Consider the following 24,542-nt stretch of genomic DNA (forward strand, 5'->3'; position numbering starts at 1 on the left):
TAGATATTATTCCTCAACATAGATAAGTTTGGACTCCACTTGACATCATTCATTTGTATCACTTTGGGCAGAAGACTTCGAAGACTTCCCAAATACTTCATGGGAAGTCTTCTAGCATAAATACATTAGAAGACTTCCAAGAAGTCTTCCGAGATTCTTCCAAGAGTTTCCAAGAGTTGTTTCAGAAGTCTTCCAAAGTCTATTTCAAATCTGAAAATCTGCATATTCGAAAGCATTCAAATGGCTTCAAAATAGAGAAAACTTTAAAAATAAATTTGTATTCTTAAATAATAACCACAACAATCACATTAGGTTGGATCTATAACTTTTTATAATATAATATAAAAAACACACAAATTACATATCCAAAATTTGTACCACTTTGGGTAGAATACTTCGTGAGAAGTCTTCTAGCATAAAATACATTATAAGTCTTCTGAGTGTCTTCCAAAAGTTGTCTCAGACGTCTTCCAAAGTCTGTCTCAGATCTAAAAAATCTGCATATTCAAAAGCATTCAAATGGTTTCAAAATAGAGAAGACTTTAAAAATAAAAATTTATTCTTAAATAATAAAAAAACAGTCATATTATATTGGATCTATAACTTTTTAGAATCTAATATATAAAACACACAAAATACATGTCCAAAATTTGTACCACTTTGGGCAGAAGACTTCGGAAGATCTCCTGAAGACTTCGTGGGAAGTCTTCTAGCATAAAATGGATTAGAAGACTTCTTGGAAAATCTTCTGAGTCTTTTGAGAAGTCTTTCAAAGTCTATCTCAAATCTGAAAAATCTGCAAATTCAAATACATCCAAATGACTTCAAAACAGAGAATAACTTCAAAAATGAAAATTTTATGTTTACAAAATAAACAAAACAGTCACATTAGGTTAAATTTATAGCTTTTTAGAATCTAACATATAGAACACACAAAAATGCATATCCAAAATTTATAGATCTACCTTTGAAAGAGTGAAAAATGAAAATCATGTTATGAAAAACCTGCAAAAAAGATAAATTAGTGAGAAGACATAAGAAAAAAATGAGAAATGAATATAAAGTTTGGTGTTTTGATGTTCAAAGAGATTATAGAGAGGTTGGAGAGTTTTAGAGTGAGAGACATTACATTTTTGTTGCAACCCTTTGAGAGGAAGAAAAAGAATGTGTAATTTTTTTATATATGTAGACAAAAATTTAAATTAGGTTAAATATTTTCGATATAAAAGACTTCCGAAAAAATCTTCTGGACCCAAAAATCAAATAACTAACTAAATAGCAAAAAAAAAAAACACTTCCTTAAACTTAAAAGAAACTTAGAAAGTGTTTAAATCAAGTTATTAGATAGACACTAAGCACATATATATCAAATTTAAAAAAAAAAAGATTTCAAAATATTACCATAAAAATACCAACAATACTACAATACATATGTTAGCAAACCCCAAACAAAAGAGTATCATGACTCAATCTACATTCATTAGGTGGGATATGTCAGAAGATTTCGAGAAGACTTCTTATGTGAGTCTTCGAGACCCTGTAATCAAATAACTAAGCAAAAAAACACTTTATTAAACTTATAAGATACTTAGAAAATGTTTAAATCAAGTTATTAGATAATCACTAAACACATAAAGTCAAATAAAAAAAAATAGATTTCAAAATCTTACCCTAAAAATACCAACAATACTGCAACGTATGTTACCAAACCCTAAACCAAAGATTATCATGACTCAATCTACATTCACTCATCTATGTTAAAAATAATACAATTTTAGTAAAACTAAATTTACATCATTTAAATTTTTTTTATTATTACATGATTTCAATTTTTCCCCAATCAAAATACTTTATAAAAGTTTTATATTATTTTAAAGATCTACAGGATGAAAAGACTTACAAAAAGTTATAATGGTAAAACTCAATACAAGTTTTTTGTTTGGTCATAAGGAGGTTGTTATAATTTCACTAGTCTTTTAGGTTAACTTTTGCATTTGTTTGAATTTTGGGTACACTTTTGTATTCAAAATCAAACTTTGAGTCATTTTTTAGTAATTTCCCCATTATTATTTCAATGCAGTTTTTATATTTATCCAAAACTATATAAGAAATATTTTATAATTAATTGGTAGAAATTAAGTATTTAGCCTAATAATATGTAAAGTATTCTGTAATTATTTAAACATGATTTGTAAGATTGTATGTTTTCTATAAATTTAAATACTCACTAGGTATTTCGCATGCGCATGCGAACATAATCATCTTTAAGTTACTTATTAATATCTATTTCTTAGAAACCATCATTATGCTCTCAAAAACTTTAAACTGAACATCAAATTATTTATATATTACAATTTTTCTTCAAAATATATATGCTTGTTTGGGAACTCTCACATATCATAAATGTTTTTGAAAAATTTATTTTACACACTATTAACTATATTCAATAAACAAATTTAATAAATAAAATTTTGAAATCACTGAATATTCTCTTTTCATTTTACAAAATATTATTTTTATTTGATTAATTTTTAACTATTCATCTTTTTTCCTTTTGAAATAATTTAATGATTGGATTTTTTGGAATAATAACAAAACATACATACAGGAATTATCTTGTTAAATTTTTTTTTTTTACAGTTCTATTATATTAATCTATGATTAGTTATATAGTATAATAAATAAACATAATTATTTATTAAGAGTAGCAACTCTAACCAGTCTAACTTATAATCTAACTTATAATGGAAGAGTCTTAGAGAAACAATTATTTCCAAATAATAGTATAAAAGATGGTTCTAACTAAAAGTGTTCAATCCGGTAATATTAGACCAATTAAAACCGACTGATTGGAAATAGAAAAGTTGGTTTGAAATTGATAATATCAAATAAATGGAATGAATGTTATTACTAAAACCACAACATATGGATATTGTTCAGTATATAAATCGATCAAATTAAATAAACCAAAAAATAGATTAACTAAAATATAGTAGTATACTTATTGGTAAGTTATATAATACAAATGATCATATATATACATATTTATTTTATTGACATTATTTTTATATTTAATACGTTGATTTTAATAATTTCTATTTTATTTAAATTTATAATTGTTATAAATTTTCATCAAATTAAATAAAGTATAATTTTTATGGACAGATATTTATGGTAAGTTTTAGTTATGTAATAATATTATAATATTACTAACTTTTTAATGAAATTATCATAATTAAATTTATAATTCTACTAATTGTTGTTCTAATAATTAGGTAAAATATAAAAAGTACATTTAAATCTACAGTAATGAAAATATATTTATATTCTAATAAATTCGATTTTAAACCATATAAACTAAAACTCAAAATATTTAAAATAATAAATATACTTATGATTTTTTAGTTTTTAACCAAACAAAAATAGATTGAATTTTAATATGATAGCTAATCTTTATAAATTCTAATACGAAAAAAAAAATCAACTTAAACCCAAGTTGAAAACCAAACCCGAGTTGAACACACCACTCACACTAGTTCTAAGTTCTAACAGTTGTGAGAAAATTTCGTAATTCTCCTCTGTTCTGGTATCAAATGATTCAAATCGCTGTGCCTAATACTTCAGTTAAACATGATTATCTGTGTGCCAGTGTATATAATCATTTCCAGTCATTAGGGTAAGATACTAAGATGTATCTTGACGTCACGTTAGGTATATATTGGTCAACTTACTAACTCAATGCCGTGAAGGTCAAGCTCTCTTCGTGACGTCATGAGACTGCAGTCTGCAGTGTCTGACAGAGATGCAAAAGAAAACTACAGAATCTTGGAAACTTTTTAGTATTATACAAAGACTTTTCCCGTAATGTTTTTGTAGGTCAACTTCTTTTATGATAGTATTTCGATTAGCTTTTGAATCAAACTTATAATTTCTATCCGTACAGTGTTAAATGCGTTGTCGAAAGCACGTGCTTCGACAAAGTGACTTGGCTTGTATATGAAGTCAACTCCACAGTCCACACTCTAGACGACAAAAGAAAAGAAAAGATACCCTTCGATTTAATCAAATATCATATTTAGTAATTAAACATTATAGCAATGAAATTAAACACGTTGCAAAAAGTAGATAAAATTACAAACCCAACTATGATTATAATTATTAGCTATAGCTATAGCCATCACCGTTTGCCAAAAAAGAAATTGAAAAACAAATTGTAAATATTTCCAGGCCAAAATCTGTGACACGAATTCTAAATAACTGTGGTTAAATCAACAATTTATTTCGGTGAGATTATTACAACATCGTGGCGACGTGAAACAACTTCCACGTACATACACAGATTATATTACATGTACATGGTGATCGCAATCTAACAACAACTCCAATTAATCGTAATTCTGACTCCAAAATTAATTGGGTAGAGAAAAAGTCGTAAGTAACGTTCGTAATTCTCATATGTGCGCGAGTTGTATATAATCTTTAACACTGAGCATTTTTATGTTAATTCGATTTGATTCTTTATTCGTTTTAATTTGATCCAAAAAATTCGAATATTGAAAGTCTTAGAAGCAAAAAAAATTATATTAAAAATTAATACCCGTTAAAAATGAAGCAAATCACATATACTAAAACTTCAAAGCCGTATTTGTATATCCAATCTTTTTTGACTTTTATTCAAATATATGTATATGTACAATTAAATTTAGAAGTATAGATGTATAAATTTATATAACTATTATTTTAACATATAACTCTTGTTAGTTTATTTAGACAAATACTTATAGAAATATTAAATTAAGGAAATAATATAAACTCTTTATAAAAACTATAATTCTTCTAAAAATTATGTTCATAAAGAACATTTAATTAATTTTAAAAATTTATGAAACATATTTGTTTTACTAATCTTTATTTTATATTTTATATTATATTAAAGATATTTTTGAAGACAAACTTTTAAGGTTTTTTAAAACATTTATTTGTATCAAACAAAGTTGATAAGATATATCTCTGTAAATATTTATAAATATCTGTAAACTTTTAGAATATTCTGAAAATCGGATATCCATAGTTTTTCAAAATAAAATAAATCGAAAAAATAAATATTCATAAAATCCGAAATAAATCTGAAATACTAAGAATTATGGTAGTATTCGATCTACGTACACCCCTAATAATCATACTAATTTTAATCAAAGATAACGTAAGATGTACTGTGACATTTTCAAAAAAAAAAGATGTGCTGTGACGTCAGAAGTAGTGCGTAACCAAACGTACACATGGCTGCGCAATACCTGATAGAGATGCAAAAGAAAAAAAAAAGATTACAGGATAAAGTAGAGACATGGAATTTTAGTACTATTGCAAAGACTTTACCGTTACGTTTATCTAAGTCAACTTCTTTTAATGATAGCATTTTGGATATATCTGCAACGTAAGTAGCTGATAATTTTCAAGAAAAGATAAAGAAAAAGTGAGGAGTTGAGTTCTGTCCAGAAATTACTAATAGATCCATACACCTAACTTTAAAGATCTATTAATTTATCGTAACGGGTGAAAACTACTTGTTGGAATATGCCAAATTATAAGCTTAGGTTTTGAGTCTGAATGGTAACCTATATAACAACTGCAGTGCAATTTTAATAATAGTAAAGACATATTAATACATAAATATATAGAGATATAATTAACTTCATTTTTAAAACATTCGAACCTATGATTGGAGAAAAAAGCCGTGCTCAATTGTAATTATGGGTGCAGAACTGAACAAATGTACCATTCACATAGTTTGTAATTAAAAATTGCGTTATAGATACAAACAACACATCTTTTAAAGAAAAAGAAAAAACTTTTTTTTTGTTTGTTTTATAACCTTCAATAAAACCGCATCTCCTCTCCTTCTTCAAATATGGTGTGTTTTTCAAACAAATTATTTATTGTATTTTAAATTTAAATTAAATAATGTACATTTTGTTTTAAAACATAGATAATGCGTTAACTAATCGGATAATTGTATTATAAATGAGTAAAAGTAAAGTATTCAACAATCTTTTCCGCTGTTTTTTATTCTTGTTATTTTCATTTTATTTGAAATATATTTTATATAAATTTGAGTTTTATTTCAAAACTATTAGTAGTTTAAATTATAAAAATAAAAGAAAAATATTATAATATTATAACTAAAGAAAAAAATTTCTAACTACATCAATTTCTTTGTTTTAAACTATTTTTACCATTAATATCGACTGTTTTTTTAATGAAAATTGCACTTTTTCTATCAAAATCGCTGTTACACTATACCACACTTACATTTATACTATTTATATTCTTTTTTTGGTCAAAATACTATTTATATTCTTAAATCTGCCTGTTATCATTTGAACCCTTAAAATAAAAAAATGATGTTGAGGCTTATCATTTAATATATATATATGTATGATTATAGTTAGAATTTTCAGGAAATAAATTATTTCATTTTGTAATTTATATATAGAATATAAGTATTGACAACATTACATGGTGGAAATTGTGCTGCCTATCATAAGAAAATAAATAATATGATAAGAAAATTCGTTTTGAAATATTTTGATTGAAAGGATGAAAAATGCATGGTCAGCGATAATCATAGAAATTAAGTTGGTGGAAACAAAGTTCATCAAAGAATAAGCCCTAAACATAAGGAACCGAAAGAAAAATAAAAAAAGGAAAAAGAAAAAAGAAAAAACGAACACATGAAATCGCAGTAATATGGAAAAGAACCCCAACCAAAAGCACGAGAAGAAAATGATAAATTATATATTTCATATGTTTTTGATATTAAGTGTTTGCCCCGCACAAGCGGATATAATTTGTTTTCACAAATACTTATTAATTTAAAAATTGATATGATAAAGTTGTCAAAAAGAATTTAAACCAAACATTAAATTATTTATATACGATAAAGTTTTTATCAAAACTGTATATTTATTAATGTATTGAAATTTTAAAAATAATCACATATTAGAAATAATTTAGAAAATCTCTTTGTACAAATATTATCTGTCTGATTAATATTTAACTACAAATTGTTTTATATCCTAATTTCAAATTTATATTTAACATGCTATTTTTATAGCAACACAATATATATAAGAATTATCCTTTTTAAAAATGTTTTTATTTTGACAATTTTAATATATTAGTTCATAGTCAATTATCTAATACAACATATAAAGTTAATATTATTGATAGAAAATTCGCTTTTAGTTATATAGTAAGTTAATAAGTAAAGCGAATTTTTAATTATATAGTAAGTAATATATAAAATTTCATTAAAGGTAACAACGACAATAACCAGTCTAATATTTAATATGAGAATTCGAATAAAATCATTTCGCAAATAATAATATAGATAGTGGCGAATCTAGGTAGAGGACAGTGGGTGCACTTGCCCCCATAATAATTTAAAAATTTAGTATATTTTTTGACAAATTTAATGTCTGCACTTATAGTCATATTTAAGTTTATACATATCCTAGCATTTGTGCAACCACTGAAAAAATCTATGAATTCATCTCCAAATATAGATATAGTTAAATTGGGTTGTCTACTGAAGGACGGCATAGTTATGTGGAGGATTCTTTTCGTGCCGTCGAAGGTTGCGTTTGCTGATTTTTTTGGCAAGTCAATGCTTTGATTTTTCGGATTAGTTTGTGTCTGGAGCTGCAAAAGCCGGAACTTCTAGGTTTGGAGATTCTATCTCTCGGTAGTTCATGGCAACTGACTTTTTTATTCAACCGTTTTAGCTCGTTTGGTCTCAGCTTGCCTCGTTGTTTAGCTGATCGCTAGATTATTTTCTCTGATTTGGTATCAATTAAGTGTTGTTTTCAGTTTTGTTGTTTAGTTTCGATTTCTGAATTTGCTACTAGTTTTATTTATAATTTCTGCCAAAAACTTGAAAAGTTGGTATAATATTTTTGTTTTCTTACCAAAAACAAAATTAGTTAAACTGGGTGGAAAATTTTATACTCACTTTTCTCTCTTTTTAATATATATTATAATGGTAGAAAATAAAGACATATACTAACTTTTGATAATTATGGAATACTAAAAACTTTACAGGCCCAAAGATAATTTTCACATAGCCTTGCATTCGGTACATTTAATTTTAACTAAAATTGGGTTACGCGACTAAAGTGAATCGAACCTAGGTGACAGAAGTTTCAGCCAAAAACTTTTTTATCACTTGAACCAAAAAAATTTGGTTGACAAAGAAATATTTTTTTAAAAAAATATTGAAATTAATTCAGTTAGTTATCAAAAATTTATACAAATCACTTACTTACATAGTTTTGAATACTTAAATTAATTAAAATTATCAATACACTTTATATGTTATATATATATAGTGTTCTGTCTTCTTCTTTTTGAAACTAGATATGTTAACACAATTTAAGATTGTTTTACCTATGCTTCTTTGATCGAATTCTATATTCTCTTAAATCATATATTCATATATATATATTTACTGAAACCGAATACTGTTTTAAAATTACTTCCCATCCAAAAGAAAATAATAACAAATAAAAAACATATTTTTATAAACTTGCAGGTGTTAACTCATCTCAACCTTCATTGTTAAATTATAATAGAAGTCCAGCCATGTTTGTCTGAGTCTTTATTGAATAATTGGTTTCCAACCATTGCTTTTCAGACATAATTATCTTCTTTTCCACAAGATTTCGAAACAAATTCGAATTCGATATCCTCATACTCTTATGATTTCCATCCGTGTATTATTAGTTAATGCGTTGTCGGAACACACATGACTTTGTAAGGTGACTTAGATTATATATGGAGTCAACTGCACACTCTAGTCTAAACGAGACACGAGAGAATATATACTCTGTGAGTTAATCTAGTAGCATACTTAGTAGCAAACAAGAATTTGTATGAAATTCAGTGATTTTAAAAGTTGATGGATTTTTAAAAGTTAAGTAAACTTAACAAATATTTTATGTGGATTTCCATTGATTCTTATTGATATTCAAAGATTTACTTACATTTTATATTTCCAAAAAATATCCTTCTAAAGTAATTTATAAAAGTTTTATAGAACATTCCCAAAACTTTATAATGTAACGAACACTAGTAGCAATGATCCAATATCCACTCTGGAAAAGACAAAAGGAGATGATGAATGTTTCGGAGGAAAAGATAAATGAGTGTTGGATAGTTCTATGAATGTATTAAAACCTGCCTAAGCTATTCAGATAATGTTTTAAATGTCATTTTCTTCTCCTACTGGTGAAAAAACAATTTCGCTGTCTATGTCAACGATAAAGTTGCACCTCGAAGAATGAGTTGGTAGAAAGAAGGATCGTCGGCCATGAATGACATGTTTCCACTTACTTGTTATGGTGTAAGAACATCATCTCTTTTTTTTTTTTGCATGGGTCACGTTCTACTTGTTACAGAGTTGAAATGAATGGGTAAATGTTCATATTATTATTACTTGTTTGTGTAATGCTACGGAATCAAAAGTGTTTTTTTTATGTATATGGATTTTGAAAATCTTATGGGTATCCATCATATTTTAAAAGTTGAGTCTCATGAGTAAAAAAGTAAAGAATTTATATACCAATAACAATAGAGTTTGATGGAATTACAAAATCATTAAAATGTAAACTTTTTGAATAACAATGGATTTTGGAAGGATTTTAAAAATCTTTAAACCAATAACAATGGAGTTTACAAAGATTTTCTAAATCCATAAATCAATAATGATGGATTTTCAAAATTTCATAACTCTTGTAGAATCTATCTACCAATAACCCCCCTTAGTAATTAAACAATATAGCAATGAAATTAAGGAGGTTAAGAAAACGGATATATAAACTTACTAACCTAACTATGATTATAATTATTAGCCATCACGGTTTTGCCAAATGAATGTTTTAGAAAATAAATTATAAATATTTCCAAGCTAAAATTTGTTTTTTGTTTTGTTGAGAACTACTTAATTTATTAGATTGTTGTTTTTGAAATGAAATGATGTGAAATGACTTATTCCGCTAATTCAAAAAAAAAAGTTTACCATTTGACATGAATAAAATGAAATACTCTTCCATCAAATCCACAAAACAATAGATAAAATATAAAAAGAAATGATTATATAACAAATTTGGCTATGAATAAATGGAATGATCATTCTACTTTTTGCTGTATTTCATTTCTATCATTCTATTTATTTTAGTTCCATCGATTTCTTACCCCTATCATTTTAAAAAGGTACATATTTTAGATTGAAAATACATTAAAATTTGACTGAAAATACATTGTTTTTTGTGAATAATAATTTTCCATAATTTTTAGCCAATAGAAATTCAATTAAAACATTAAATTTTGAAATTTACAATTTTTCATAAAATAATACATTGAAAAAATAAAATTATATCTTTTTGAAATAATATTTTTTTTCTGAAACGAAGAAAGTATTAATTTTCCAGTTACAGCTTCCACAAATTCTGCGACGTCAACTAATGACGTCCCGCAATGTGATGCACCCAACAGAACCAATAAGAATTTAAGTTTGATATTGGTAATATCACGATTCAGCGTTTGTTGAAGGAAAAAAACACACACACTATGTGCACCACAATCACAGCAAAGGTTTGAATATATCATAGCAAATCTATCTCGAATAGAAAAAAACTCGAATTGATACAAACTAACTGTGGTATAACGATTTTTTTGTGGTATTACGATTCAATTATTATAACAAAAACTAGATTTTGACCCGCGCTTTAAAAGCGCGGGATTAAACTTTCAATTAACAAAAAGTTATTCAGTTATTTGATATGTTTTGTATATGTTTTTTTTTCTTAAGATTTAATATTGGAGTACGATAACATGTATTTAACCTGTTTCGTTAATTAAAGTCTGTTTTAATAATTTGGGATTGAAGATAGTTAATAAATTTATTCAAATCATATTTTAGTTCTAATATCAATTGTGTCTCAAACTTTGATTGATTGTATATTTTTATGTCAACTCACGATTAATCTGGTCTGAAGGTTATTCTAATTGCTTCAATAACAAAATAACTAAAAAGTGGCAACACAGACATAGTTAATATCCATTTTTGGGCGGCATAGCGAGTTGATAAAAAAATCAGAGATTAATCGACGACTAATCAGGAATTAATTTTGGGATTATTTAATTATTTTTAAAATTGTATTTATCTTATTAAAGTAGAAGTATTTTAAACTTTTGTTTGGTAACATTGATAAGAATCTTTAAAAAAAAAATTTGTTTGGTAACAAAGATAGTAGAGAATTTTGTTTTTCCTTATTTAAATGATATATTTAAGTATTTAATGTATTTTCTTAATTTAAATAATAGATTTCTTTAATAGAATGAATCTTAACCAAAATAAATTTCCTAATAGATTTTTTGTTAACATTTAATATTTTTCAATATTTATTAATAAAAATAATAAAATAAAAATCACACATCAAAATCAATTTATATATCATATAAATAAAATATAACATATTTTATTTACAAATTGTTAGTATATCACTTTTATAATATAAGTCCAATTAGTTATAAATATTAGATTTTTATATGATACACTGTGATATAATAGACAATTAAAATCACATAATATAATTATTTAAAATAATAAATAAAAATTTTGTTTTAAAATGTTATACTAACAATTATGTAATACATATTAATTTACACACACACACACACACATATATATATATATATATATATATATATATATATTATGATTACAACAAAGAAAAAAATTGAAGTGAAAGCAAATATTTATACGGCAACGGGTCAAACTATAGAAATAAATAACAATGTTGTAAGATTTTTTTTTAACAAATTTATTTTAATTTCAAATATGTTTATATATTTTATGTATTTATAAATTATTTTATTTGTTATTAAGAATGCTAAGATTTTGGAATTGGAAAAAATTATGATCCATCTCTATATTATTTTAATTAGGAATTTAAAATTTATATCAAAATATTTTTTTAAACTTTTAATTTTTATTATAACTACAAATGTTAATTTCAATATAAATTTATGTTTAAATATTACAAATATATCATTTAAAAGTAAAAAACTAAAAACATAAAATAAATACCCGCCCGGTTAGATCTAGTATATAATTAAGTGAATTACGTAAGCTACAATAATTGTAACACAGGATATTAGAGAGGATAATAGTTCAACGACTTTGTTGTTGAAAAATAGTAACACCAAAAAACAATAATAAAATTCATAGATATTCATATATTTTTACAACCAAAAAACAATAATAAACTAAAGGGCTAATTCAAATTTGAGATTATGTTTGTTTGGATTTCCAAACCAGAAATATGATAAAAGATCTGTTTTTACTTTAAGATTTTCGAAAACTATATGTTTCCAGAAACTATGTTACACAATTGTATATGGCTGACCATGATAACTTTAACAATAAGATTTCTGTTGGCATATTTTAGCATACTCGAGAACTCTTGGTGTATTGCACTTTAAAATTGTTGTAATTTAAGATTTGGTGGAGTTATTGACTTATTGTACATGTCTGGATTCTTGAAAATTATGGTTGTACATGATCCAGTATATTTCGTATGTTATCGTGATTAGTTGGCATGAGCTAGAGAAATATGGCTGTGCATACTTGGAAATTTTTTTGGTATACATAATGAATAATAATCGATTTTCTATATTTATTTCACCTATGCTATTGAAAATTTATAGGTAAGTTGTGAAGACCGAAGACATGGTAAGAGATCGAGAACATTTGGTACACAGATGGAGAACCATGGAATAGATATTTGTAAAGTCACCAGATGATTGTATATGGTTTTCAAATATATTTAGGTTATCATGTAATATTGGCAAGTGGTCAATAAAAAGAAGGGAATTTAATGTATGAACTGGTAGAGGTTGATTAAATAATATTTGTACATTTAATGTTTTAAGTCTCGTTGATTTTTGTATAATGAATTTTCCTTTTTTTACTTTTTTCCAAAATATTCTACAATGGCATAAGTTGTAATATTTGTGTAGGACGTTGAGTTGTTCTTCCTCCAAATTGGACATAAAATTCTAGCCATTCAATGTTTTTTTCGACAAAGCCTTTCATGTTATGAGAAGACTATTTGTATTCTTGACTGATAAACTAAAACTGGAAGTCACTTTAATGCATTTTCCACATCATTGGTAACTGTATTTGACAAAACAAAACTATCCAGAAACTTAAAGCCAAAAAGTGCAATGCAAATAGCTATCATGATTATGCCCTAGTGAACTGATTCCAGTACGCAAGTACATGTGTACCACAACAAAAACACATGTGGCTGTCTTTCATACTACGCATAGACAGCTTTAAAAATAGAATTTTTTTGACCATAAAAAGAATTAATCTATTCTATTAATTCTTCAACATGTCCAATTGATACGAAGTTATGTCCAATTTAAAAAAAATTGCATTAAAATATAACTGAAAATATAACTACATAAAGTAAACTATAATTGCATCTAAAATATAACTTCTCCACGATTCCATAAGTATAACCACTAAAAGTCTACTCCACGTTCCTAATTTAAAGGAATACCAATATAACAAAAAAATGTCGAATACTATATTACGTCCAAGAACTAAAATGTATTAATATTCGTGTGTTGACAAAACAAAACGCACATGTACATATACGTATATAAATAACATTGGTGTATTTAATTTAGCTAAATTGTTAATTAATTCCTTGATTCAAGTCTAAGTAAGAATATTATTTATTTAATAGATGTTCGTTCCAATTAAAACACAAAATAATAGGTTAGATTTGTATATATTTTATGTTTAATATTTAGAAAATATTTAATTTTAATTTCTATATTTTGATTTTCATTTGACATATAAAATATCAAACATAGTTTATATTATTTAAATATTTTTTTAACAAATTAAGATTTATGATATCTAACAAAATATTAAGATTTAAAAATTCAAAAATATTTATTTATGTAATGTGAATAATAAAATTAAACTTCAAATCTAAAGTAAACCAAAAAATAAAATACTATTAACAGATTGTCGATAACAAAACTCAAAAATCTAACTTTTTATCAGAAGTTATAGAATTTCAACTGAGAGACATCAGGTGAACATATCCCTTATGTATATGCTTATAAATATTAATCTGTCTAAATAATTGATTGAAATTTTACAGTAATTACTTTTCTTTTTAGGGATGAACGCATACCATGTTGTTTGTGGGGGAAGTTTGCTGAGGAGATGGAATCTCACAGAGAGGAAGCACAGTTTGGAGTGGTTGTTTGTCTCATCCGTTTTGCAAAAATCGGAGCTTTTAGAGGTGAATTTTGACATCAGTATTTATTTATAACAAAAATTGGTGATTAACATTAAAATATCTCTTAGGTAAACTCCAAATCTCAAATGGTTATGATTCTTCACAATTGGTGTTCAATCCTAACATAAAAGAAACCGAGGAACTAAAAGCAGCGTATGATTTACAAAACCTATTAACTACGATTCTAAAATTATAACTGTTTATATCTATTTTTGATTATCTCTTATATTTTTAAATGCACTGTAGTTACAAGTTCAATGATGATTCTATGAGCATTGTTGAAACAAGTGAAGAAGGCAAAGATATTGTAGCTCAAGCCACCAATGGAAATGGACAGAAACTAGAAAGTTGGATTTCAGTTGAAGATAAAACCATATCTGAGCTATTTTGTTGCACAGAGGTCGATGTTTAAATTATTACTAAGATAAATTTTTTGTTGCCTTCTCATTTTAGTTTTCATATAATTTGAGATACTAATCATGTTCTTTATTTTATAGGTTGATAAGTGCAAGGTTGTTGCTACAATCTATGCTATAGATACTAATTACGCATGGTATTATTTTGGATGTGCATTATGTCAAACCAGGACTTTTAAAGTCCTTGAGGAAGATGTTGATCCTTCCATCATAACACAACCTTTGTTTTGGTGTGAAAAATGCAAAACAAATGTGAAGAATGTTAAACCAAGGTAATAAATTCGTTGTACTAATTATTCTCATATTATATAATTAATGTTTGCTTACTTATAATTTAATACCTTAAAACAACACTATATATCGTGTTAATTAGTTTGATTTATTATCCCCTCTCACAACTTTAAACCGTGGTTTGCTTACACATATTATATCATTACGGTTTATCCAATATATTTTATTCTTAATGTCTGTAAAATTAGGTACAAGCTCTATGTGAAAGTTAAGGATGATACAGCTGAAGCCAAATTTGTACTTCTTGATTGGATTGCCTGGCCAGTTATTGGAATAAAAGCTGAAAAAGTTCTTAATGGTTCTTTGGATGAGGTATTTTACTGTCATGTTTTTTACTTCCATATAGTATTTATGTGTTCCTAAATACTATACCAACGATTTGGGAGATATTAAAATTCTAATTATTATCCTAAATTGTTTTAGATTGAAGATCCAGAGTTATTGCCAGACTGTATTACTGACCTTGTGGGGAAAACTTATAAGTTTGGGGTTTCAATTGAAAAAGGATCTGAGATATTTACAGTTCTTAAGGTCTGGTCAGTTTACAACACCAGCATGGTTGATTCCCAGTCTGAAACTATGTCTGGAAAGGGCACACTGTCAATCTCAGGTTCAGAGGTATTAATCTATTTTGTTTATCTGTTGCTTACTTATTAATTTGATTGCATAATGATAATTTCAACCTACTTATATTTTTGATTTAAACATATTTACTAAACATGCTGGATATACTCTAGGTGTCTCAACTAACTTACAGTGATGAAAGCTCTGTCAAGATGGCCACTCCTTCTAAGCGATCAGGAGAAGAGATTATTGAGGTTCCAGATACCACTTCTGCTACGAAGCTACGCCCTGTCAAAAGTATCAAGATAGAGAAAGATTAGCAGTGATGTGCCAGGCTTAAAGAAGAACTAAATCTGCGAATAGTTATTTTTAATAAGTGTTTAACAACACACTTTGCTTTTTGTTTATTTAGATTTTTTTAATAAGTGTTTTCAAACACACATTGTTTTATGCTTTGGATATTTATGATGGTTGTTTTCAAGATCATTTTTGTTTTAGTTCTTCGTTTTATAACAAATTATTTTATATTAGTTGCAATATCGGTATAAAAAGAAATTATCATCCTATCTAAAACTGAAAGTAATACCAATACAGCGAAAAGTAATACCAATGGATTCTATAATAATTTTAAAATTTATATTCAAGTTCAAAGTATGATTTATTTTCTACTGTGATAAGTAAAACCAACACTAATTATAATTTATAAATAAAGTAAAACCAATACTGCTGAAACAGAAAATATTATATATTGGTTGCAATATCGTTATAATTAAAATTTATAAATAATAATTTTGAAAATTCGAAAGATTTTATACATGGATAATAAGTTTGATTGATCATCATTATAATATCTGATATCATTATAGTTAAGGATATCATAACTATAATCATTTTAAATATATGATTTTTAAATTTTATAGTATTTTTTACAATCCTAACTATATTTGGAATAAAGATTCAGATGATTTGTTTTCTAACTGATTTTACTTCAAAACCAAATCACACCGAATTTATTAAAAACAATATAATTTACAAAAACAAATTACTTAGCTCACGTAAGGGTTTTGCGGGACTATGCAGTAGTAGATCAATCATCGATGAAAAATCCAAAGAAACCAGTGTTATCCCATGATCAACCATCTCAGAAGAGAAAACAGAGACCAGTTAATGATGAGAACGATAATCATCAGGCGCAGACTCAGAAATCAAATAGCAGAAGAGGGGTGGTTTTAGAAGATGTCACAAACATACCTCATCTGAAGAGTAATTGATTTTTCTTATTGTGTTTTTTTGTACACCTCACATCTCGCATCTATATGTACCTGCAAGGAAGAGAGTGTTGACATATTTTAAGATTTATAATGATAGATTTCTTTATTGCAGACAACCAACGAGAAAAACATATTCCTCCAACGAAGGTCACCAGACTACAAAAAGACGAGCGTTGTGAGTGAACAACTAAAGTACATATGCAACAATGTATATCTCGATCTTACTATGCATCTATATATGTGTATTTTTTTAGACATAGGACTCCGGATGCTTAAGAGTATAATTAGGAGCACACCAAAAAACGAAATAAGCAGCGTTATTCAAGGAACCATTGCTTCACAACTCAGCATATCAAATCAGCCTCTCTCAGCAAATATCTCTTCTAATGAGTTCTATGCATCATCAGGTAACATATAATACACTTCAAGTGTTACTATAATTATTAAAGATCATGAATGTAAATGCTTAATAAAATTTAAACAGCTAAACTTCGGATCCTATCATCAAATTCAGAGTGGGAGAGACCACAACAGCGACCTTTGGATGATTTAAAGAAAGCTCCGGATATGCAAGATAATTATACTACTCCTAACTCAATATTCAAGAAAACACTCAACAATCAGACTATACCTTTGACTGGTGCTTTTGGCAGGATATTAAAAGATATATCAAACTTACCTCAAAGTGGTGGTATTGGTTCGCAAATTGTTCAGAGTCCACCTATATCTTCTTCCAGATTTGGCACGCTTTCACAAACACCATATGTAGCTTCCACAAGTATGGGCTACTGCAGAAGTAAGATAAATATATGTTGTGTGATGATTTTTTTGAGGGACCCTTTTTATGCTTGATTGATCATTATTTGACTCTTCTAATTTGTTCAAATTTGAATACAGGTCATGGTCTAAAAGGCTTACAGGGTCCAAGTCCAACAACTAATAACTATGGGTGTATGTATACATAGTAAAGCTTATTAGTTTGTATGATATACATATTTACAAATACTAATGTATAAACTGTGATGTTTTAGCAAATGAATTTCGGGGAGATATGTCATCATCTAGCCGAAATACCCTGAGATCAAAGTTTGACTCTACAGTTATCGAGCCTAAACAGTTATTTGAAACTGATGATGTCAATTCCCAGGAAGGTATTTTGTTTTTTTTAATTTCTATATTTTAATTCAGATCATGATGAACACTTATTTAACTTAATAAATTTATCAAAAAAATGCAGAAGTTGCTGAAAGACATTATAACCAGGAATATGATTTAAGCAGTGAAGACAGTGGTTCATCTTCTGCTCTTTCAACTTATTCAGAATATTTGTTCAGGGACGTCGATTCAGAAAAGTTCGACTTTCAGTCTATTGTTAACAAAATAAAAGCTCGTGATGCCAAAAGAGAGGCAAATAAACTAAATCGCCCATTGGATGCATCTCTGAAAACAATTCGTAAGTTACATTACACAACCTATTAAATATGTGTTTTCATATATATTTTGTTTGAAAACTCATACATTTCTGTGTCTATTACAGCATATATTGATGAGGGTAATCCTACTTTCAAATGTGAGTATTGTAAAGCCAAAATGTGGTATGGTGAACGGATAGACCGAAAGACAAGAACAAAGAAAAATCCTATTTTTTCTCTATGTTGTGGACAAGGACAAGTTAAGCTGCCTATGTTGAGAGAGAGTCCTTTGGTTATAAAGGAACTCCTTTATGGAAAAGATGAGAAAAGTAGATACTACCAGAAAAATTTAAGAGCATTGAACATGTTGTTTTCGTTTACTTCTCTCGGTGGAAAAGTTGATCGCTCTTCTCCTAATGGTGTTGGTCCAAAAACCTTTACACTTCAAGGTGAAAACTACCATTTGATGGGCAGTATGAAACCAGATGAGGGTGATTCGGCAAAGTTTTCTCAGCTATACATCGTTGACATTGAAACCGAGGTTGATGATAGAGACTCGATTATGAGGTATGTACGAGGATTTTAAAGCGATGATCTATACTTTATATGAAACTGGCGTGTTTAATGATCTACTGGCGTGTTTAATAATATTTTTGACCCGTTTTTCCTTTCAGCAAGTACAACACGGAATCAGATAAATCAAAGAAGCAGGCATTGAGAAAACATATTATTGAAGATATTATCAAAGTTCTGGATGATGTTAATCCTTATGTGAAGAAGTTTCGTCAGGCACGTGAGAGATTGAGCATGGAACCTAATGAAAAGTTTCATATGAGGATAGTGAGCAATCGTGAAAAGGATGGACGGACGTATGATACTCCAATCTCATCTGAAGTTGCTGCTTTGATTCCCGGAGACTTCAATATGGAAATGGACAGGCGTGACATCGTTTTACAAGAGAAACAGACAGGATGGTTAAAAAGGATTAGTGAGATACATCCTTCTTATCTTGCACTTCAGTATCCGCTTATTTTTACATATGGAGAAGATGGATTCAGGCTTGGAATTAAAAAGAGAGATTCTCCTGCTACTGATAAGCTAAAGAGAAAGGATATAAGTATGCGGCAATGGTTTGCTTTTCGTCTATTTGAGAGGGATGGTGAATGTCAAACTCTTCTTCACTCAAGAAAATTATTTCAGCAGTTCTTAGTTGATGCTTTCACAACTATTGAGACTAACCGTCTATGTTTTCTAAAGCTTAATCAGAAATGTCTAAGGTCTGACAGCTACGACTCGATTAAACAGGCTGAAAACAATGGGCAAGTTGATATGAATGATCAAGGTGCTCGATTTTTTTTGCCAGCTTCTTTCACCGGTTCACCAAGATACATGAAGAATAACTATCTAGACGCAATGGCCGTTTGCAGGCATTTTGGTTTCCCTGATCTGTTCATCACATTTACGTGCAACCCTAAATGGCCAGAAATTACAAGGTATCTCACACAGAAAAATCTGAATACAGAGGATAGGCCAGAAATCATTTCTCGAGTTTTCAAGATGAAGTTGGATTCACTTATGACAGATTTAACTGATAATGAGATACTGGGAAAAACAGTGGCATGTAAGTTAGTTTCATTCTATTCATAATTATTAAAAAAAATCGATGTTATATTTAAATGCTTTTATTGATATTTTTTTTTTAATGCAGCAATGTATACAGTTGAATTCCAGAAACGTGGCTTGCCGCATGCTCACATTTTGTTATTCATGCATCCCAGTTCTAAGTTGTCTACAACTGACCATATTGACCAGACCATTTCAGCAGAAATTCCAGACAAATCTGAGGATCCAGAACTCTATGAAGTGGTTAAAGACATGATGATTCATGGGCCTTGTGGAGTTGTCAATACGAAATCACCATGTATGGAAAATGGAAAATGTTCAAAGCTATATCCGAAGGCGTTTTCAAGCAGGACAACTGTTAATAAAGAGGGATTCCCGGTTTACAGGAGACGTGATAATGATCATTTCGTTGAGAAAAAAGGTTTCAAGTGCGACAACAGATATGTTATACCGTATAATAGAACTTTGTCTCTTATGTACAGAGCTCATATTAATGTGGAGTGGTGTAATCAATCCGGTTCTATCAAATACTTATTCAAGTATATCAACAAGGGCCAGGATCGGATCACTGTTGCAGTTGAAGGACCCAAAGAGGGAGGTTCTTCGGATAATACTGATGTGAACCAGAAAGGAAAACAGGAGAAAAATGAAATAAAAAAATTTTTCGATGGCAGGTACTTACGTTTTATATATCTGGTAATTAAATGGCGTATGGATTTTGAACAACTAATTTTTTAAACTTCATTTCATTATTTTTGTTATACTAAACCGTTTATTTTTGTGTTTCAGATACGTCTCGGCATGTGAATCTTCATGGAGAACTCTAAAGTTTCCTATTCACTACAGATCAGTGGCAGTTGAAAAAATTCAGTTTCATTTACCAGGAAAGCAGATAATCATCTTTAAAGATGATGACACTTATGAGGAAGTAACAAGTCGTATGCTAATTCAGAATACCTATCTCCTGGCCTGGTTTGAGTTGAACAAGGTCAGTGAAGTTTCTAGGAAGCTAACATTAGCTGAGATTCCAACAAGGTTTATATGGAACAAAAAAGAGAGAAAACTGCAAGAGAGAAAACGAGGTTTCAGCATTGGGAGAATTAATTATGCCCCAAAGAAGTTCGAGGAAGCATATTATCAACGTGTGTTGCTGAATATTGTTCGTGGACCAACATGCTTTGAAGACATAAGGACCTACAACGATGTGCTATACCCTTCGTTCAAAGAAACATGTTTTGCTCGTGGTCTTTTAGAAGATGATCAAGAATACATTGACGATATAATCAGGTCAAGCTATACGAGCAGTGCATCTGTTCTACGACATGCCTTTGCGGTAATGCTCATGTCCATGACTTTGTCAATGCCAGAAAAAGTTTGGGAAAACACATGGGAGTTTCTTTCAGAAGACATACAATATAGGCAGAGGAAAAATCTTAACCGACCAGGTTGTTTTTGTTACCTCTGTTTCGTCAATTTATAAGCTTTTGTTAAATAACAAAAAATTATTTTGCTAACAATCAGACTTTTATTTTACAGAATTATGCCTAACCGATGCTGAGAAAAAAGAAGGAGCTTTATTGGAGATAGAGAAAATATTGAAAAGCAATGGATCTTCACTGTCAAATTGGAACAAAATGCCAAAGCCTTTCTGTGATGCAGATGATAGTCAGAATGTTCTGATTCTTGATGAGCTGAACTACAACCGTGAAGATTTAAGAGAAGAACACGATAGGGACATCGTAAAGATGACAGATGAGCAGAGAAAGATTTACGAGGAGATTATGGAGGCAGTTATAGAAAAAAAAGGAGGTATTTTCTTTGTTTATGGATTTGGTGGGACTGGAAAGACGTTTTTGTGGAGATTATTATCTGCTGCGATTAGATCCAGGGGTGAGATTGTTTTGAATGTTGCATCAAGTGGTATTGCTTCGCTTCTGTTGCAAGGAGGGAGGACTGCACATTCTAGATTTGGAATACCAATCGATCCTGATGAATTTTCCCTATGTAATTTGACACCAGGCACCGATTCTGCTAATTTGGTTAAAGAAGCCTCACTGATAATTTGGGATGAAGCACCGATGATGAGCAAACATTGCTTCGAGTCACTGGACAGAAGCTTGGTAGACATTATGAAGATAAAAGAGAAGATGCCATTTGCTGGGAAAGTTGTTGTATTAGGTGGTGATTTCAGGCAAGTACTGCCTGTTATTAATGGTGGTTCAAGGGCTGAAATAGTGATGAATTCTCTGAATCGGAGCCATCTGTGGAAACATTGCAAAGTCCTCAAACTAACAAAGAATATGAGATTGTTGTCGACTGATATGACTGCTGAAGAGTTGAAGGACCTAGAGGAATTTTCTAAATGGATATTGGATGTTGGCGATGGAGTCGCTGGTGAGCCTAATGATGGTGATGCACTAATCACTATTCCTGATGAGTTTCTGATTATGGATGCACATGATCCGATAGAATCGATCAGCATAGAAGTATATGGAGATTCATCAGCTTTACAGCAGCAAAGAGATCCTATTTTTTTCCAAGAGAGAGCTATTCTCTGTCCAACTAATGAGGATGTGAACAATATAAATCAACATATGTTGGATAAACTAGATGGTAAGTACATTTTAATCAATTCATATATTTTTTTCTTTGCAAAATTAAAAACGTGTCTAATAACTCAAAACTTTAAAATAATTTCAGGTGAGGAGAGAATCTATCTAAGCTCTGACAGTATCGACCCATCTGATACACGTTCCGTTAATGATCAAGCTCTCACACCAGATTTTCTTAACAGTATCAAGACTTCAGGTTTACCAAATCACAATCTTAGGTTGAAAGTTGGATGTCCTGTTATGTTGCTGAGGAATATTGATCATGTTGGAGGATTAATGAATGGAACTAGATTGCAGATTATAGATATGTCAGATTTCTGTGTCAAGGCGAGAATCATTACTGGAAAGAAAGTTGGGGAAGTTGTTTTGATTCCTAGACTGACTATTACTCCATCAGACAAGAAGTTACCATTCAAGATGAGGAGAAGACAGCTTCCAATTTCTGTGGCATTTGCTATCACTATTAATAAAAGTCAGGGGCAATCTCTCTCACATGTTGGAATATTCCTACCGCGACCAGTATTTTCTCATGGACAACTCTATGTTGCTATCTCTAGGGTCACATCCAAGAAAGGTTTGAAGATTTTGATCGTTGATGAGGATGGAAAGCCTCAGAAACAAACAAGAAATGTTGTTTTCAAAGAGGTGTTTCAAAATCTCTGAGTATGTTTTAAATTTGATTCGACATTTATTTTTATTTCACATATTTCTATATGGTTCACAGATAAGCGTGTGTGATTACGCTCAGACAATGTGGGATTTAGGAAAATTTCAGTATAATATTTTCTTTTTTATATTACTCCTCAGTTACATTCTTAATGCAATACTAATATGTCAGTTCATTCCTAATATACCACAAATATGAGTGGAGTAGTATATTACCTTTTAATTTACGTAATAGATGTTCCATAGTGATTCCTCATCTCAGAACCGTTATGCTCCTTATCTCCATTTTGTTGTCTATCCCATATACAAACCTCACAATTTATAAAATATAAAGTCAATAAGAAGAACAAGGGAGAAATCTGTATAGACTATTAGTTATATTCCTAATGTAATATATACAAATAATTTCGCATTGTTATATTACCCATGTGTGCTTCTTTTTATAATTTCAAAGCTATTCCATTATCTTCATAAACTCGGTATCATCTTCATAACCACTGTAAAAGAATATAACTAATTTTAACCATCTGATATATATAATATATAAATTAATAAAGATTGGAACCATGAAGTTTTTAAAAATTGAAACTATATTAACAATGATATTGAGCAAGTAAACTTATCTTTTGTTGTTTAGGTGCTATTGCACTTCCTGAATAACAACTCTTGGTCTTTCCTGATCTCAAACAAAATATAACAAAAATCAAACTGTTTCTTAGACACTACATAATATAACCCAAGCGTAAGTTCTAACAATTAGTACCTTTGAAGTTGTGATATACACGTTTTACATATCTCTGGAGGCATCCCCACACTTTTCAATCACATAGCAATAATATAAAACACAGAAAAAAACAAAATAAATTAGATCTATTTTATGAGTGGTTTCATTGTAATTATTACAATGAAACGAAGAAAAAAATATATTATTTTAATTTCAATTACCCTTGCAGATCTGATTTTCATCTTCTGTCACATTTCACGCCATCTTCATCTGCTCTCCAAAACGGCCGAGTACAGCAAGATCTGTGTTTTCATGTATCCAATACTCTTCTCTTTCATCGGATCCATACTATTAAATCTTTGGTACAATAACTTCGTCTCAGATTCTGATGTGAAACAAAAATTTGAATAAGAAAAGTTTAAAAATCATCGATTTATAAACGAGGAAAAGAAAGGGAATCGAGTTCACCTGGAAAGCAGCAGAGTCGATACAGTCGATGAACGATTCAATTGTTGTCTTTTTATTTTTTTTTGTCTGAAATTTAGAATTAGAAGATGTTTTTAAAAAATTGATTGTCGG

The 24,542-nt window shown here is 28.8% G+C and overlaps 2 protein-coding genes and 1 long non-coding RNA gene across 15 annotated transcripts; 2 read left to right on the plus strand and 1 right to left on the minus strand.

Annotated features, from left to right (window-relative positions):
* Positions 1-5,105: 5,105 nt before the first annotated feature.
* Positions 5,106-24,542, minus strand: LOC108833988 (uncharacterized). 13 transcript variants are annotated; one of them, XR_008944214.1, is made up of 12 exons: positions 24,432-24,542; positions 24,185-24,348; positions 24,003-24,053; positions 23,664-23,915; positions 23,456-23,533; positions 17,606-17,714; positions 16,907-16,977; positions 16,711-16,795; positions 15,847-15,943; positions 14,277-14,378; positions 5,377-5,442; positions 5,106-5,294 (listed from the first exon to the last, which is right to left on the minus strand). It is a non-coding gene; the product is annotated as an uncharacterized LOC108833988 (long non-coding RNA). The 13 variants fall into 13 exon arrangements; XR_008944204.1 differs by having other exon boundaries at positions 5,377-5,427; positions 23,456-23,550; XR_008944203.1 differs by having other exon boundaries at positions 23,456-23,550.
* LOC130510531 (uncharacterized) lies at positions 14,022-16,690 on the plus strand. The gene is made up of 7 exons (XM_057006924.1): positions 14,022-14,387; positions 14,453-14,537; positions 14,631-14,784; positions 14,882-15,072; positions 15,280-15,403; positions 15,515-15,709; positions 15,829-16,690. Exons 1-7 carry the CDS (start codon positions 14,309-14,311, stop codon positions 15,973-15,975), a joined length of 975 nt encoding a protein of 324 aa, XP_056862904.1. The 5' UTR covers positions 14,022-14,308; the 3' UTR covers positions 15,976-16,690.
* LOC108836073 (uncharacterized) lies at positions 17,722-23,449 on the plus strand. Its single transcript, XM_057006925.1, has 4 exons — positions 17,722-19,959; positions 20,047-20,635; positions 20,751-21,409; positions 21,483-23,449. Exons 1-4 carry the CDS (start codon positions 19,146-19,148, stop codon positions 23,234-23,236), a joined length of 3,816 nt encoding a protein of 1,271 aa, XP_056862905.1. The 5' UTR covers positions 17,722-19,145; the 3' UTR covers positions 23,237-23,449.

This window comes from Raphanus sativus, chromosome 4 (genome assembly GCF_000801105.2).
Source record: "Raphanus sativus cultivar WK10039 chromosome 4, ASM80110v3, whole genome shotgun sequence".
Classification (NCBI taxonomy): Eukaryota; Viridiplantae; Streptophyta; class Magnoliopsida; order Brassicales; family Brassicaceae; genus Raphanus; species Raphanus sativus.

What these genes read in the sequence shown, in the direction of transcription:
- LOC130510531 (XM_057006924.1), top strand. Translation starts at nt 14,309, where the DNA reads ATGGAATCTCACAGAGAGGAAGCACAGTTTGGAGTGGTTGTTTGTCTC. An exon ending in AAAAATCGGAGCTTTTAGAG is followed by an intron (nt 14,388 to 14,452) that starts GTGAATTTTGAC and finishes AATATCTCTTAG; the next exon opens with GTAAACTCCAAATCTCAAAT. An exon ending in AGCTATTTTGTTGCACAGAG is followed by an intron (nt 14,785 to 14,881) that starts GTCGATGTTTAA and finishes TTTATTTTATAG; the next exon opens with GTTGATAAGTGCAAGGTTGT.
- LOC108836073 (XM_057006925.1), top strand. Translation starts at nt 19,146, where the DNA reads ATGGAACCTAATGAAAAGTTTCATATGAGGATAGTGAGCAATCGTGAA. An exon ending in AAAAAATTTTTCGATGGCAG is followed by an intron (nt 20,636 to 20,750) that starts GTACTTACGTTT and finishes TTTGTGTTTCAG; the next exon opens with ATACGTCTCGGCATGTGAAT. An exon ending in AAATCTTAACCGACCAGGTT is followed by an intron (nt 21,410 to 21,482) that starts GTTTTTGTTACC and finishes GCTAACAATCAG; the next exon opens with ACTTTTATTTTACAGAATTA.